The sequence below is a fragment of the Poeciliopsis prolifica genome, unplaced genomic scaffold, assembly GCF_027474105.1.
Source record: "Poeciliopsis prolifica strain line A6 unplaced genomic scaffold, Auburn_PproV2 SCAFFOLD106, whole genome shotgun sequence".
Taxonomy (NCBI): Eukaryota; Metazoa; Chordata; class Actinopteri; order Cyprinodontiformes; family Poeciliidae; genus Poeciliopsis; species Poeciliopsis prolifica.
Genome location: NW_026562481.1, coordinates 495,715 through 510,494, shown reverse-complemented (window position 1 = coordinate 510,494; position 14,780 = coordinate 495,715). Strand labels below are relative to the sequence as shown.

General features: G+C 43.6%; 1 protein-coding gene across 1 annotated transcript; it reads right to left on the bottom strand.

Annotated features, from left to right (window-relative positions):
- Positions 1 to 10,608: 10,608 nt before the first annotated feature.
- On the bottom strand, positions 10,609 to 14,232 carry LOC129354212 (fibroblast growth factor-binding protein 2-like). The gene is made up of 3 exons (XM_055023734.1): positions 14,043 to 14,232; positions 11,469 to 11,742; positions 10,609 to 11,383 (listed from the first exon to the last, which is right to left on the bottom strand). The coding sequence occupies exons 1-3, from the start codon at positions 14,215 to 14,217 to the stop codon at positions 10,942 to 10,944; spliced, it is 891 nt and encodes a 296-aa protein (XP_054879709.1). The 5' UTR covers positions 14,218 to 14,232; the 3' UTR covers positions 10,609 to 10,941.
- Between the last annotated feature and the right edge of the window lie 548 nt (positions 14,233 to 14,780).

Sequence of the window (14,780 nt, the reverse complement as noted above, 5' to 3'; positions counted from 1 at the left end):
TTTCTCTGTCGTGTTTCTCTGTCGTGTTTCTCTGTCGTGTTTCTCACGTGTGCAGAGGGTCGCTGTGACCTGCTGGTTCATCATCTGACACCGAGGACGAAGGTTTGAGACGTGAACAGCAATCAGACTTTATTTATAGAGCTTGTTTTGTACGGCTGGATTTTATGCAGAGGATGAAACAGGATGACAGACATGAAGCCACCAAACTGAGTCACACAAATTAAATCACTTTAAGGTCCATAATAAGAAGATATACACGATTAAATAATTGCAGCAGAAAAAATCACGTTTTGTTAACAAAAGTCTAAAAGATCATTGGAAAATATGCATAAACAATAACAGACATAAATATAAAACATGACATTTTTATTGTTACATAATTCTCTTTTTATCAATTTTCTCTCTTTTTCACTCCAGTTGTCATAAAGTATAAAAACTTAAAAATCTCCTGAAGGTAAAAGAGAAAAGTTTGGACCCGACCGTCTGTTTCTGTATCTTTAATTTTTCCATCAGAAGCTACTTTAATGAAAACAGTTTGATTTGCACATTAATAGTCCAAACAATAAGATCATTTATTTTAACGAGTCTCAGTGCAGGACCAGCAGAACTATTGATCTTCTGAACCTTATCAATATGTTTCAGCGTTTTAAGCCATGTATTGTCGTGTGTTTTATTAAATTACACTGTCCTCTTTCAAATAAATACATTATATCACAATTTCATGTTTCGGCTTGTTTTTACATTCATAAACATAATAATGTGTCACTGCTCTGAAATTCAGTAAAGATTTGTGATCAAACCTTCAGATGAAGATCAATGATCCAATCACTTTGCACTGAGTTCACGTTGCTGCAGCATCATTTTCATGATCTGATGCTGAACCCAGGAACTTTTACGAAGGAAGGAAATTGTTTCATCTTCTGGGTTTTATTCGCCTGTTTCCCATCAGACAGAGTTTCTGTAAAGTTCAGTCTGTTTACATCAGGGATGGTAGACACAGGATGACCCTTGGTGACCCCACCACGCCCTCTGACCTCCCAACAGGAACTCTGCAAAGGTTTTTACTTTTCTTTCCATCTTCATCCCTCTGGAAGGAAAACTTTGCCTTTCACAGTTGATTTAAACTTTTTAATTTTCTCTCTACTGCAGTCATTTTTTAAAAAAAAGTTTAATTTTTTTGCAACTCATGAATGGAATGTTTTCCTGTTTTTCCCATTTTGAAGAAGAATTCGTTCCCAAGACTAATTTCAGGGAGTTTCTGATCTGTGTGAAAGCTGCAGGTTGAGAGTCTCTGCAGGAGGCAGGATGAGGCTCTGCTGCTGATCTGACCTGCACGTCTTCATGGATCGGTTTTGTTGCAACATTCAGGCCAACAGAGTTGGGCAGAACAGAAACAGTTATTGTCACTTTGTTTGTCCTTTTTCTATCTCATGCGAACATTTTGGCTCTAAAAGTGACGACCTTTGTCTGTTTGCTTTTCCTGATCCTCTGGTTTTCTCAGGGGGTGAAGAACATTTTGTCCTTTTAATGATCAAATCCCAGCAGAGTTTATAGTAAAAGAATCAAAATAACCACAAGGTTTCCTCCTTGAAGAGCCAGCCGGCTTCCTTATCTGCTGGAGGTCAGAGGTCAGAAATCTTTTTGTCACTTTGACGGCTTTCACAACCCAAACAGTCTTGTTTTACACGTGAGTCATGCAGTGAAACTTTAGACTGCAGCAGCTCCACGCCGCTCTCACATGGCCTGGGACGGTAACGCTCCGAGTCCGTCGGGCTCCGAGTCCGTCGGGCTCCGAGTCCGTCGGGCTCCGAGTCCGTCGGGCTCCGAGTCCGTCGGGCTCCGAGTCCGTCGGGCTCAGCGCGGCGAGCCGCCGCAGCAGGTTGCATCACAACGCTTCGCTTTGGGGAGCTGCTGCAAAACGTAAAACAAATCACCCAAAAGCAGAAGTCACTCTTTCAAGTTTACCATCATTATGAAAGCTGGATTTTCCCCGTTTTCATTTAAATAACTGATCGTTTTGGTGAATCCTGAGAAAACAGCTTTCAGGTCCAGATTCACCTGTTGCTCTGATGTTTAAATGTGAATCCAGAACCGGAGAGCCGTGAGGGAGCTGCAAGGATCAGGCAGCAGAGGATCCTGCCAAGGAACAAGACCGGGATTTAAAACAGAGCCGGAGAAAAAGCACTAAACAGAAACTTAATCCTGGGATCTTCTGCTGGAATAAACTGAGATTACAGGCTGAGCTGCAGGTTAAACCAGAGGAGTTATGAAACACATCAGGGGGTCGAGGATTAAAACTGCTGCATGAAGGAGAAACTTTTCATGCTGATGGGAAACTCTTTAAAATATCCAAAAACAAAAAGCAGCTTTGGCTTCTTCCTTCCTTTCAGCACAAACTTTCCCTAAAATAGCTTTCTAAAAACTTTTGAAATCTTTAAATGTAGGAAAACAGAAACCTGAACTCTCTGCTGAATGACCTAAAGCAGGTGAAGCAGCAGCAGCTCCGGTCAAAGGTCAGATCCATGCAGCAGGCCCTGTCATCAGACCGAAGATGCATTAATCATTGACTGTTATGAATTTGGCAAATTATTTATTTAATCTAAAGCGAGTTCATATTTAAAACTGCAGACTCAAATCCTTTCCTCCTGATTTTTGTTAAACGGCAGAATATACATTTATGTTTATGCCAATAATTGATCAATATTGAATGTTTTTGGATATTTTTGATGTTTTATCCATAAGTTGATGTGAGTTTCTGTCACTCAGAGTGAAAACGTTCCCTGCCCTGGTTTGGTCTCATCGCTCTGACTTCAGGTCATGTTTGTGTGGGTCGGTCCGTCATGTTCCCGTCCATCGACCCAACTCAGAAGAACCGAGCCAGGAGTACTTTCTATGTTCACGTCAGGAGCCATTAGAGCGTCTGACTGGTTGGTCACTGATATGAACTTTCATACATTTTAAATCTTTGATTTCTTTCTCTATAAAATGTTTAAGACAAACAATTTCTTGTTTCTTTGTAACAGAAAACTTGAAAAATCATCAAATCTAATTATGGTTGTTTTCTTGTCATAAATACCAGTAACTGTCAGATCAAGTCAACTGGCTACTTCCTGGTTTTTCACTGGGACCAGTACCACCAGTCCAGTTGACGTGAAACCGTCTCTGGTTCTGTTGGCAGAACCAGAGACCGAGCAAAGACCTGCAGACACAACGGATCAGGAGAGGAAATCGGATGCCATGATTGGCTGACAGCAGTCACATGACCTGCATTTCTGTTAAGTCAGAAGGTTTTATGTTTTCCTCTGTTTACCACCAACAGCTGAGATCCAGCAGAGCTCAAGTGAATCTGACATGGCAGCAGGAGATCCAGTATGAAAACAGTCCAGATTCTTTCCACATGAACGTTCACTTTCAGGAGCAGGGCGTTTCTTCTGGAGGTAATGAAACAACTCCAGGCTCAATAAATCAGAGTTTCACAGCAGCAGAGGAGAAACCGAACCAGTCTGAGTCTTCACTGAGAATGTCAACTCCATCGAACTCGATCGCTACGCCAAGCGGACTGGAGACTGATTCAGACACAGGAAGTGGACCACAACCAGAACCAACACGCTGATCTAGTGCAGTGGTTCCCAAAGTGTGGGGCGCAACCCCTAGGGGGCGCAGTGCCAATGCAGGGGCCACAGGAAGCGTTTTGGATGAAGGGAAAAAATAATTAAAAAGTTAAAGTTTGTTTAACCTGAAGTGTGAAATAAACTTCAGTGGAGTTTGAAAACAAAATACATGTTTAGGTTTCTGTCTGGTTAATGATAACTGCCCAGATTTTATTATAATCCACAGGGATTATGGATTATAATAACCCATAAAATAACTCTTCTTCTTTGGTGAAGAAGGAAGTTGCCTCAGTGTCTTTTCAAAAGGTTTTTGTATCGTTTCCTTCTGTGGTTCTTGGTGCAGCGCCCCCACAGGCCCGGAGGGGAACAGGTTGCCTGAGCAGGTAGAAACAGAACCACAGCAGCTGGTTCTGGAGCAGATGGTGGAGTTCTGGGTCCAGTAGAACAAACATTTAGCTTCGGTGCTCAACAAACTCTATTGTGTTAAACTTCAATTTTGGGCCTAGAAAACTCCTCAATTCCTTTCTTTTAGCTTATATTTTATTATTTCATTTAATAAGATCATTTTCTACTGAAATGTCCCGACCCTCCTGTAGAACTGTCACGACCCTAAGGTGGGTTGTGACCCCCATGTTGAAGACCTCTATATTATAATGTAATTTATGGATTTTTAAACCCAAACCAAAGATTTTTATTTGCCTTAAAAATGTTTGGTACTTTTCTGTGGTTCTAAACATTAACTCTTTTGATGAGAATCTGCTCTTTGAAAAACATGAATTAAAATGACACATTTAAATAAAGAAGGTGAAAGAATAGAGCAGTCAATGGACCAAACTGTCATAAAGCAGCAGAGACTGAGGACATGTAACCTGCAGCTCCGGCAGAGAGCCTGTTGCTAAGCCTCTCACCTCGGATCCCCTCCTGGCACCGGTCCGGTATCCGTCAGAATCCAGTAGCAAAGTTCAGGGTCTGATTAAATCCCGCTGGGATGGATATAGATGTCCTGAAGAGGTTCATCCTGCAGGAGATGACAACCAGAAACCTCCAGGTTGTTTCCAGTCATCATGTTTCAGGTTGTCTTGTTATATATTTATATATATGATAATCTATTTTTCTATATTTAATCAGATTTTTGTGTTTTTTATCAGAATTTCTCCATTATTAATTGTTTGGCCCTTTTCTGGATTACGTGTTCATTACTGTGACCTTTGACCTAGAGATACCAGAGGTCCTGACTGCAGAAATAGAAACAATCTGCTACTTGAGATGCTCATCAAGCTGAGTGATCAGAGGAAAACACAGGCTGTGTGTGTGTGTGTGTGTGTGTGTGTGTGTGTGTGTGTGTGTGTGTGTGTGTGTGTGTGTGTGTGTGTGTGTGTGTGTGTGTGTGTGTGTGTGTGTGTGTGCATCTGGCAAACTGTTTAAATTTAGTTACTAATAAGAAGATCTCCTGTGTCAGCAGAGGCTCCTCTGGTTGCAGGTTCTGGCTGCAGGTTCTGGCTGCAGGTTCTGGATGTGACCCAAAGGTTTGGGTTTCATGCTGACGGTTCAGTGTTAGATAATTCTGAAAGTTCACACAGAATGATGATCAGGCAGGAATCTGGTTGTCTCTGCAGGGATCTAAACAGAACCTGAACCAGAACTGCAGCAGCTTTTGGACTTGATCAGAACCGTGATCAGAACCATGATCAGAACCATAAAAACTGTAATCAGAACCGTGTGTGTGCTGCGGTGGAGGTGTGTCTGTGTTTACATCGGGCCGGATCAGGCATGCTGTCTACGTGATCCGTGGAATGAGATTTTCCATTTCCACTTTGGCTGCAGCTGGCAGCGCCGGAGGAATGCGGGTCAGAACCCGACCTTATGCAACCCGGGACACACCCCCATGACTCTTCACAAACAGGTCCGGTCCTGCCGATCCGAGGAGGCCGAGCCTGAAACCGGAGCAACGCCTGCAGCAGGAGGCCCATCTGGCAAAAACTGATGATTCTGGTCGGGTTCTGTAGGATGGTGCCGGTTAAAGAAAATGAACCCGACCGTCTCTGTTCATTTAGCTGGTTAAAACTGCAGGTTTTTGTTTTAATAAGTATCAGCGTTGCTCTTTTGGATTTTCCTCTATTTCTGAACTGAAGCTTCTGGGATTTAAAAACTTCCAGCTTTTCCCAGCAACAAATTTGAAATTCAAACAAACTGAGTCAACAGAAGCGTTTTGTTCCTCTCATGCAGTCGATTAAACTTTTCATCTGGCTGCATCAGATCAGATCCTGTCACCACAACCAGCCAGCTGTCATGTGTCTGATCCCATTAAGCATCAACAGACAGACGGATGGACGCGGGCGTGGCGCCGCCTGAAAAGCTCCAATCAGGTGAGGAATGGAAACACCTGTTCAGGTGCTGATCGGTCCTGAAGGTCATGGGAGAAATGCTCTGGTTCTGATGAAAGCAACAGCAGCAGAGAAATCTGAGCACAGGAATGTCTCAGTAAACCGATTTCTGACCAACATCTGTTCAGACAGAGCAGAAGTCTGGGTGAAAATTCTCTTTTTCACGCTCAGGATGATTCTGGTCGGGTTCTGCAGGATGGCAGCAGGACTGACAGTTTCACAGCTGCTGTTGTTCTGTTAAATAATAATTATGTTCATGTTGGAGGTTTTGAGTGCTACAAAAAGCAGATATTGATTATAATTTAACTGGTGCTGATCCCAGTTGGTCTCTGGTCAGCCAGTTTGACCTTCAGGAAGGTTTTCAGCAGATTCCACCTGTCAGACCTGCCAGGCCCATTCCCACAAACACAGCTGAAACATTCACTAAGCTTTAAGTAGGACACTTTATTCCCAGTCCCAGGCCTCTCTCCAGACACGTCAGCTGATATCGGAGCAAAGCTGCTGCTTGTGCAAACATCAGGCGATAATGCAGGGGCCGGCATCAGGGGTCAACATCAGAGTTCAACAGAAACCCCACATGGCTTTCTGGACTTTCACCATAAACACAGAACCTGCTGGGAAGCGCATGCTTTAAAGAAAATCCTTACTTTCCCAAAGTTCAAGTTGTTTGTTTTCCTCATCGATCGAATATCAGCGACTGAAACACGGATCAGAAAATTCCTGATGACGATCTGAAATATTTCAACTTAAACTCAGAACCTTTTGCTCTGATACCCTTAAAACACCTGGACATCCAGCCACAGATTATGGACTGCATTATAATTCATACTGGATTATAATTCATACTGGATTATAATTCATACTGGATTATAATTCATAGTGGATTATCCCTCCAGCTTTCAGATATTCCTCTGCTCAGCTGAGTTAATGGTTGATAAACTGTTCATCAACCAGACTGAACGACGTCACAGGATGCAGACCATTGGTCTAGTCAAAGTCTAGATCTAAATCCTAACCAGTGAAATGAAATGGACTCAGCCTCTGCTCACTGAGCTGAGTGCAGCCTGGTCGTGTTGATCAGATGGTGGAGGCAGCAGCGCCCCCTCTGGTCACTGACTTCACTTTGTGAAAACCTGCTGCTGGGAACATTTAACTCCTAGAAAACCTGCAGCACTTCCAGGAAGGTTTGCACATTGTGATGAAACAAATGAACTAAAAATAATTGGCGGTTCAGAACAAGGAGCAATAGAGCTGAATCTGACAATATTTCTGAGGTTTGACACGTTCATCAAACTGAAGCAGAATTAACGGCTCCAATAGATCCGAGTGTCTCTGATCCAGACGTTCGTCTTTTCTGATCCAACAATCTGTTTGGTTTTCACTTCATGGAAGGAAACTGACTCCATCCCCGTTTAACAGAGTCGAAGAACTTTAACAAACTGGAGTTTAGATGCTTCATTTGCAAATGTGAGAAATGCAACTGAACATCATCTGCATAGAAACGACATGCAGATGTTCTCCATTATCATGATGAAATGCGTTCTTTTCAAATTTCCCAGAGTTCTGCGTCGGCCTCCTCTGCCTCGCGACCTTCAGAGTGACGGGATCGTCTGGGCCAGGTTCACATCCTGGACTGTTTCTGCAGCTGATGGAGCAGAGCTGATTCCCTCGCCCTGCCTGGACCCGACTGCCGCTGGGCCCAGAGGAGCCTCTGCTGAAGGTTTCATCATCCGCTCTGCTGAGCGCCTGGTGTCTGATTGTGGGTTTTATGGTAGATTAAACCTGTTGGACTCATTTATCTCTCAGGGAACGATGGCAGGAAAACTCCTCTGGCTCTGGTTCTGGTTCTGAAGGTCAGTGAAATGGATCATTACTGAAGAACCACTTAATGTTGTTTCAAGAAGCTGAGATAAAATTATTCATATTTTATCTGTTCAAGGTTTTTTCACCTACAGGAAAGTTTCAGTCAGTTCTGTGGGTTTTTATTTCATTTGAACTCAAAATGTTTCCTCTGATTTCTAATCCAACAGCGACCTCTGGTGGCTCCATCATTTATACACTTTGCAGATTATTTTTCTGCTGAAAATTCATATAGTTTTGAAGTTATTATGCAAAGTGTTGAGATGAATATTAGCTTTGGAAGTTTTTAACAGAAAGCTGCAGATTGTCACCATTAGAGTGAAACAGCACAGATGATGATCTCTGCTGGCAGCAGGTCAGTGTGGATAAAAATAAAATTATACAAATTCAATAAGATTAATATCCACTAAGTTCAATTACTATATAACAGATTTGATCACAGAGTTTATATTTTCTTAACCAATAGAGTTAAGATCTCAACTCAACCATTGAAATATTAGTAACTAAACCAGGTCAATCTGACTCTCTTCTTACACAGTTCAAGGGTCAATCATCTTCCAGATGATTTATCATGATAAATCCAGATGATTTATTATGATAAAACCCTTGTTTTTCCAACAAAACAACTTGATAATAAAGAAATTTGTAATTTATTCTCTTTGGTTTTACAGTTTATTGTGAGTTTTTCATATAAAGTGCAGAAATATTTCCATCAGTCTCATGTGATGCTGGATAGATTCTCACTGAGCCGAACCCACATCCGATCTTCAAGTCATCCACAAAGCGCAACTTGCACTTACAAACCTTCTCCAGCTGGGGGCAGCAGAGACTTCTTGAGTGTCAAACAAGAAGCTGCAGCTTCCTGAAGAAGAAGATTTGGGTCCAACAACAGGATTCAGTAAAGATGTCGACCCAAAAGAAGAACGTTCTGTTGGTCTCAGGAAAGTTCTGGTTCTGGTCCAGGAGGTCTTTGGGTTACTTGGCCATCAAAGAACAAACAGATAAATATTTCTGTGAATATTTGCTCTATTATTGAACCTCAGTACAGAAACTTGAGCAGCTGGATCCAATCCGACCAGGAGCTTTCAGGACAGATTTTCTGTCGGTTTTCAGACCAACTTTATAACTTTACGTTTCTACTCTGGAGTAAAAGAATAAAGTTTAGTATAATTTTAAAAGGTTTCCTTTTGTGACCCACCTGTCGATGATCCACTGGGATGTGGAACCGAACCTTTCCTTTCAGAGACGGAACCGTCAGTCAGTCACAAATTCAATGTACTAATAACTTGATAAAACTACTTAATACATAAAAACCGTGATGCTAACTAGCCTTAGCATGAAGGTGATTGACAGCGCTAAGCCCCGCCTCCGGGCTCTGATTGGTTGTTTCTAGTTAGCATTGGGAGAAGGAAGATCAACTCAATTAGTTTGGCAGATTATTTCAACTAATAATACATTTTAAAAAGGTTTAATAGCAGCTTAATCCTGCAGCTGATGGTCTCCTCACATTTTATCTGTTAATTAAGCATAGTTAGAAGTTTCTTATAAACATTTTAATAAAGACAGGAGATGTTATTTACATTTTCTCCAGCATGAATTAAGTTTAAAAGCAATTAATGCTTCAGAGGACAGAGTCCCACCAGGTCGTCCCTCCGGGTCCATGCTGGTCGGTACCAGCAGAGACCAGGAGGAGGAAGAACTGCTGGGCATGAAAAGCTGCAGCGAGGCGATGCAGCGGCTGCCAGACTCTCGCTGCGCCTGAGTCCTCTGCGGCAGGCGGCCAGCGTCTCTGACCCCTGCTGCCTCCTCCTGGGGTCGGAGGGCCCGGTTCTGTGTGTCGCTGTCAGGGACAATCAGGCCACTGTGAGGATGAGAAGTGGGAGTCGGGGTTCTGATGTGGGGACTGGAGTTTGGAGGTCTTGGTTCTCACCTTGTTGTCCTTCCTTTCATCGTTTGTTCTGCAGAAACAAACATGTTGATGAAATTCACTCAGATGAATGAAGCCTGGTGCAGAAAACTGCAGATTCTGCTGCAGCAGCGCGGCTGAAGCAGGAAGTGCGTCCGTTGATTGGTATTCAGATGAAATGACCAGGATGTAAACAGCTCTCCAACGATGCTGCTGTTCACACAGCATTACACAACATCCTGGATTCAGCCCAAGCGTTCGCTCTGGGTCCAGCAGAGCCTTTATGTCGCTGCTTTCAGCAGCAAACAGCCACATTTAAAGGCACACGAGATCAGGATCCACAGCTGAAACGCAACAAATGAACCTTTGGGACGTGACGAGTCCTCAGACGTCTTTCAATACTGGACTGAAAACCTTCCTGGTCATAAAGCTTGTCGTCATCCTGGTTATGCTGATCAGTTTGTCCTCCAGGCTGCTGGAGGACAAACTGACCACTTCCTGTCGTCTTCTTTGTAGTTTGTGCCAGTAGTAACATCCTGTTGATCATGTAATGCAAAAAAGTGTTTCAATTGGAGTTTTCTAAATGAATCACTTTTGATGCAGCCTGAAAAACCCATTTGAATTAAACTATTCGGTTTATTGATCACATTTAAATCAGAGTGAACTTTATTTAACTTTAATATCACTGATGGTGCGATTCAGACTCGTTCCTCTTCACTGCAAACTGTCGATCATTTCATTAGTTTATAAAGGAAATATTTAAATATTTAGTTTGGATCTATCACATTTACAACTGAATGAATAACGGGTGAAAATATAACAGAAAATTAAAGACACAGAGGCTAAATGAACTGAAAATATGGTGATTATTTAATGTCGTCTAGGAAAATCCAGAATTTGGTTAAAAACATCACAAAACTAAACATCAGGAATCTAAAACAATAAAAACACTGCAGATTCAAACTAACATGCTTTACAGAGTAGTTATGTTTAATGTATTAAATCTACAATTAATCCTTAAAAAATATACAGAATTACCAAAAGTTCTCCATCAGCCGTAAATTAAATTGGTTTTCCTCTCACCTTCAGAGAGCAGAAATGATTTGCTCCCCAAAAGTTAAAAACACAACTTTCAGATTTAATTCACACTATAATCAATAAAAAAATCTAATTTCTCTAATCAGCCCTCAAAAAACTTGACAAAGAAGGAGCAGACGGAGTGCCAGCCGTCGCTGCAGTACGTCTGCACCGGCTCCATGTCGTTCACCATTCCTTCGTCATCAAACTCAGTCCTCTCCTCCCGCTTCCTCTTCTCCTCCTCATCCTCCTTCACCTTCTTCCTCTTCTCCACCTTCCCTCCATCGGAGCTCTTCGCTCCAGCCTCTGCTTTCTTCTTGCCTCCCTCCTTCGCTGCGTTCTTGTCCTCGTCCCCGCTGCGCTGCGCCAGCTTCATGTGGGCCTCGCCAGACGCCTTTTTGCAGGTTTTGGCCTTTAACACTTTCTCTCCTTCGCAGGCGTTCTCCCGTTTCTTCAGCTTTCCCACCAGCTGCTTCCAGTACTGGCTGGACTTTACGCTGTAGGCCTGGCAGAGGTCGGGTTTACCAGCATAACGACACCAGTACCTGGAAACAAGAACAACAAGATGATTGGATTTCAGGTCCTGATGGAGCTGAGAGCTTTTGGTCATGTTTCTACGTCTGGCCTCACCTCTCTGCGTCTCCTTCGGTTTCTGTGGAGCAGTTCACCAGCAGGCTCACCAGACCTTCACCAGATGTTTGCCATGTGCAGCGATGGCCCTGCTTGGTGCTCAGCTCTCCGGAGCTGAGCACCGATCGGTTTCTGGCCCGCCGGGCCGGAGGCGGCGACGGCTGGGGCTGGCGAGGTTTGTCCCGTTTGTCCTGGCCAGGCGTCCGCTTGGCCTCGGTGAGGAAGACGAGGCAGAGGAGGAAGACACAGCAGCACAGAGCAGCACGCATGGTGGCTGAGAGGACAGAGATAAGTTAACACGTGAGCCTTCAGAGAGGCTGCGCTCTTCTCCCGGTTCACTCTGTTACTGGATCTGGAAGTTAAACAGCACAGAAGCACTGATCCTTTGCACCTATTGGAACAAGTACAGATGAAAGTTCAACAGGATGAAAATCCCACAAGACATTAAGAGCTGACCGAAACATGAACAGTGTTGCAGATCCTCAGGAATGATTAAAAACTCAGCGGCGTTTTGTGACGTGTGACAAAGACTGAAAGGTTTTAATGGTGGAAACTCGTGTGTTTTCAGGCTGACATGGTTTATATTCATGGAGGCAGGATGTTGGGGAACATATCCATGATGTGTTAACGGAGAACTGGACACACTGCGCCTGTGATGAAGGTCCAAACCTTTCCCTGTGCTGCCCTGCAGAAATGCTCCAATGATTGTTACCAGACTCAGGTGTTGAGGTGCTGAGGTAGACATGTAGCTCCATGTCTCAGTTAGCTTAGGTATGTTAGCCGCAACCTGGCAGGATCCAGGACCTGATGTGACTTTGGGTTGAGAAAGAGATAAACTGAGTATTCAGTGCAGCTAAATACTGGGATTCAGGCATCATTCAGTCCATTTTAGTCCCTGTGATCCGGATGTCAAGTATTTTACACCATAAACTAAACAGAGGTTTGTGGTTAAGCTAACTGACTTCATGTTGAAGACATGAAAGATTCCTCACAACCTTCAGGACGGTTTAGAATATGGATTAAGACATTAGGATGATCCAGTTAAAGGCAAAGTGCCCCTTTAAGGAGGTTTCTGTCTGGATTCAGCTACAAGCTGAAAACAGACATTATTTCCACAATGTCTCAGGTTAAATATGTTGTTTTCATCCACCTGCTAATCCATTTTCTTTCTCTCATCCGAGATCATGGAGGTCAGAGGACCAGCAGCGAATCCAAGACATTCGTCCTTCAGATATGATCTCTGACTGATTCTGGGGATTCCAGAAAGTTCTGGATCTGCCTCAGCTTCTCCTCCAGGTGGCGACCCAATCAGATGCCCAAACAGCTGCAGCTGTTCGGCTCCATCATTTGCTCAAGAGCAGCAACAGGCCAAAGTTTCTGCCAACCAGATGAAAGCAACACATGGCAAGAGAAAGCAATGACAGCAACAAAGATGTACCATTGTTGTTACACATGGCTGAACAATGTGTGTTTGTCTCCAAACGCCCCAGTTGCCAGTTGGAGGAGGGTCAGTGATTGTTGCCTCATCATGCAGGTTGCAGAGGAAATGGAGGGAACAACGTCAAACTAACAAAGGAACGTCCGAATCCATGATCCTGTGTCCTTTCTTAAAGAGAAGTATCACCCACCTTACCTCAGACACCTGAACCAAATCGCCATCACTAAGATACTTTCCCTCCTCTGTCTGAGGCAAAGACTGAGGGAAGGCCTGTGAGAACCCTTTCTACTGCCGCATGTCCGTTCCTATCGGTCACATGGGGAACAGCAACGGGGAGGATGTAACTAGAATCATGGCGTAGCCGCGATTCGATCCCTGCCAGTTGGGTTCCTCATCTAGGACCGAGTCTTCAGATCTCTAAAGATGGCCGACTCCACCCAGGATCCCCGAATGAACCACCACACCTCAAAACTCTAACCCAACCACAGACACATGGGGAACCCACTGCAACAAGATCCCAAACACTAAATCAGTAATGGAGTCAACGCCCACCCTAAACCCTACCTCTAACCTCTAACCCCTAACCTCTAACCCCTAACCTCTAACCCCTAACCTCTAACCCCTAACCTCTAACCCCTAACCCTAACTCCTAATCCTATAAAAGACTTCATGCAGTGAAACTGCAACCAAATAAATGATGCACTGAGAAAAATACTTACAGAAAATAATGGACCAACCAGAACATTGAATGTTACAGTTTAGTGTAAAAGTTACTGGAAATGATTATAGTTAAGAGTTTATCTTCAATTCATTTCAGCAGATTCAGGAAGTTAAAGTACAACAAAAGAGTCAGAACCAGACCAGAGCAGTTCCTCCCTCCCACTGAGATGAAATTTATTCTACAAAACTGAAAAATCAAAACAAAATGCATCTTTACAATCAAAAACATTTCTAGAGTTTCTCAGTTTCTCTGCCGTGAAGAATAAACGTTTGAGGAGAGAAAGCTACCAGATGTCAAACAAAGACAAGCAGCAGCTGAATAATAATCCTCTCTGACCCTCGTTAAGAAGTCATAACTCTGTCTGCGCCGGGAAGGTTTGGCTCTGAACGCAGAGGCAGCTGTAGCCGTTTCTTACCCTTGATGCTGCTGAGAGGTCGGAGTCTCTGTGAGAGCGTGGGGCCGCAGACTCTCGGATAAAAGAGGGCAGGAGACGAGGATAAAGGAGGAGCGGGAGAAAGAGGAGGCCCAGGGGGGCTATTGGAAGAACTGCCCTGAGAAACCCTCCCACATTTGCCCCCGTCAGAAAGCATCTGTGAGAAAACAACAACAGTGTCTTTATTGGCCACACAGACAATAATTCAAACTTTCAGCTGTTTGTTCTCCAGTTTCCTCGCAGGAGCTGCATGTTGGGTTGCAGCAGGAATCCACCGGCTTTGAATCCCAAACTGGATCCGTTCAGGGAACGGTTCCCACCCATCCGAATCGTGACTCTCAGGTTCTCTAGTGAATCTATATCTCTCTACGACTCTCTGTAACAAGCAACACAAAGTGTGGGAATCAATTTGATCCACAATCATTTGTCGATTCGGCGGCTTCAGATCCTCATGATCCGCTCCAGTCTGGTCCAGGCAGAGCGACTCATGGAGACAGTAAAGTATCTGGATTCTGCTTTTGTTTCATTTTTCCTCTCTGGATTCTTCTGTTAATCTCTTCTGTGATGATGATCTGTAAGTTTTCCTTGTTTATGGTTATTAAAACTTCACTAATGTCCATCATCAGCCTCTGAATCTGGTTCAACGGAAGCCAAGAGAAACTTCCTCAGTGCAGGACCAGCTGCAAATCAGGCAAACTGGAATTACAACAATAAACAGAA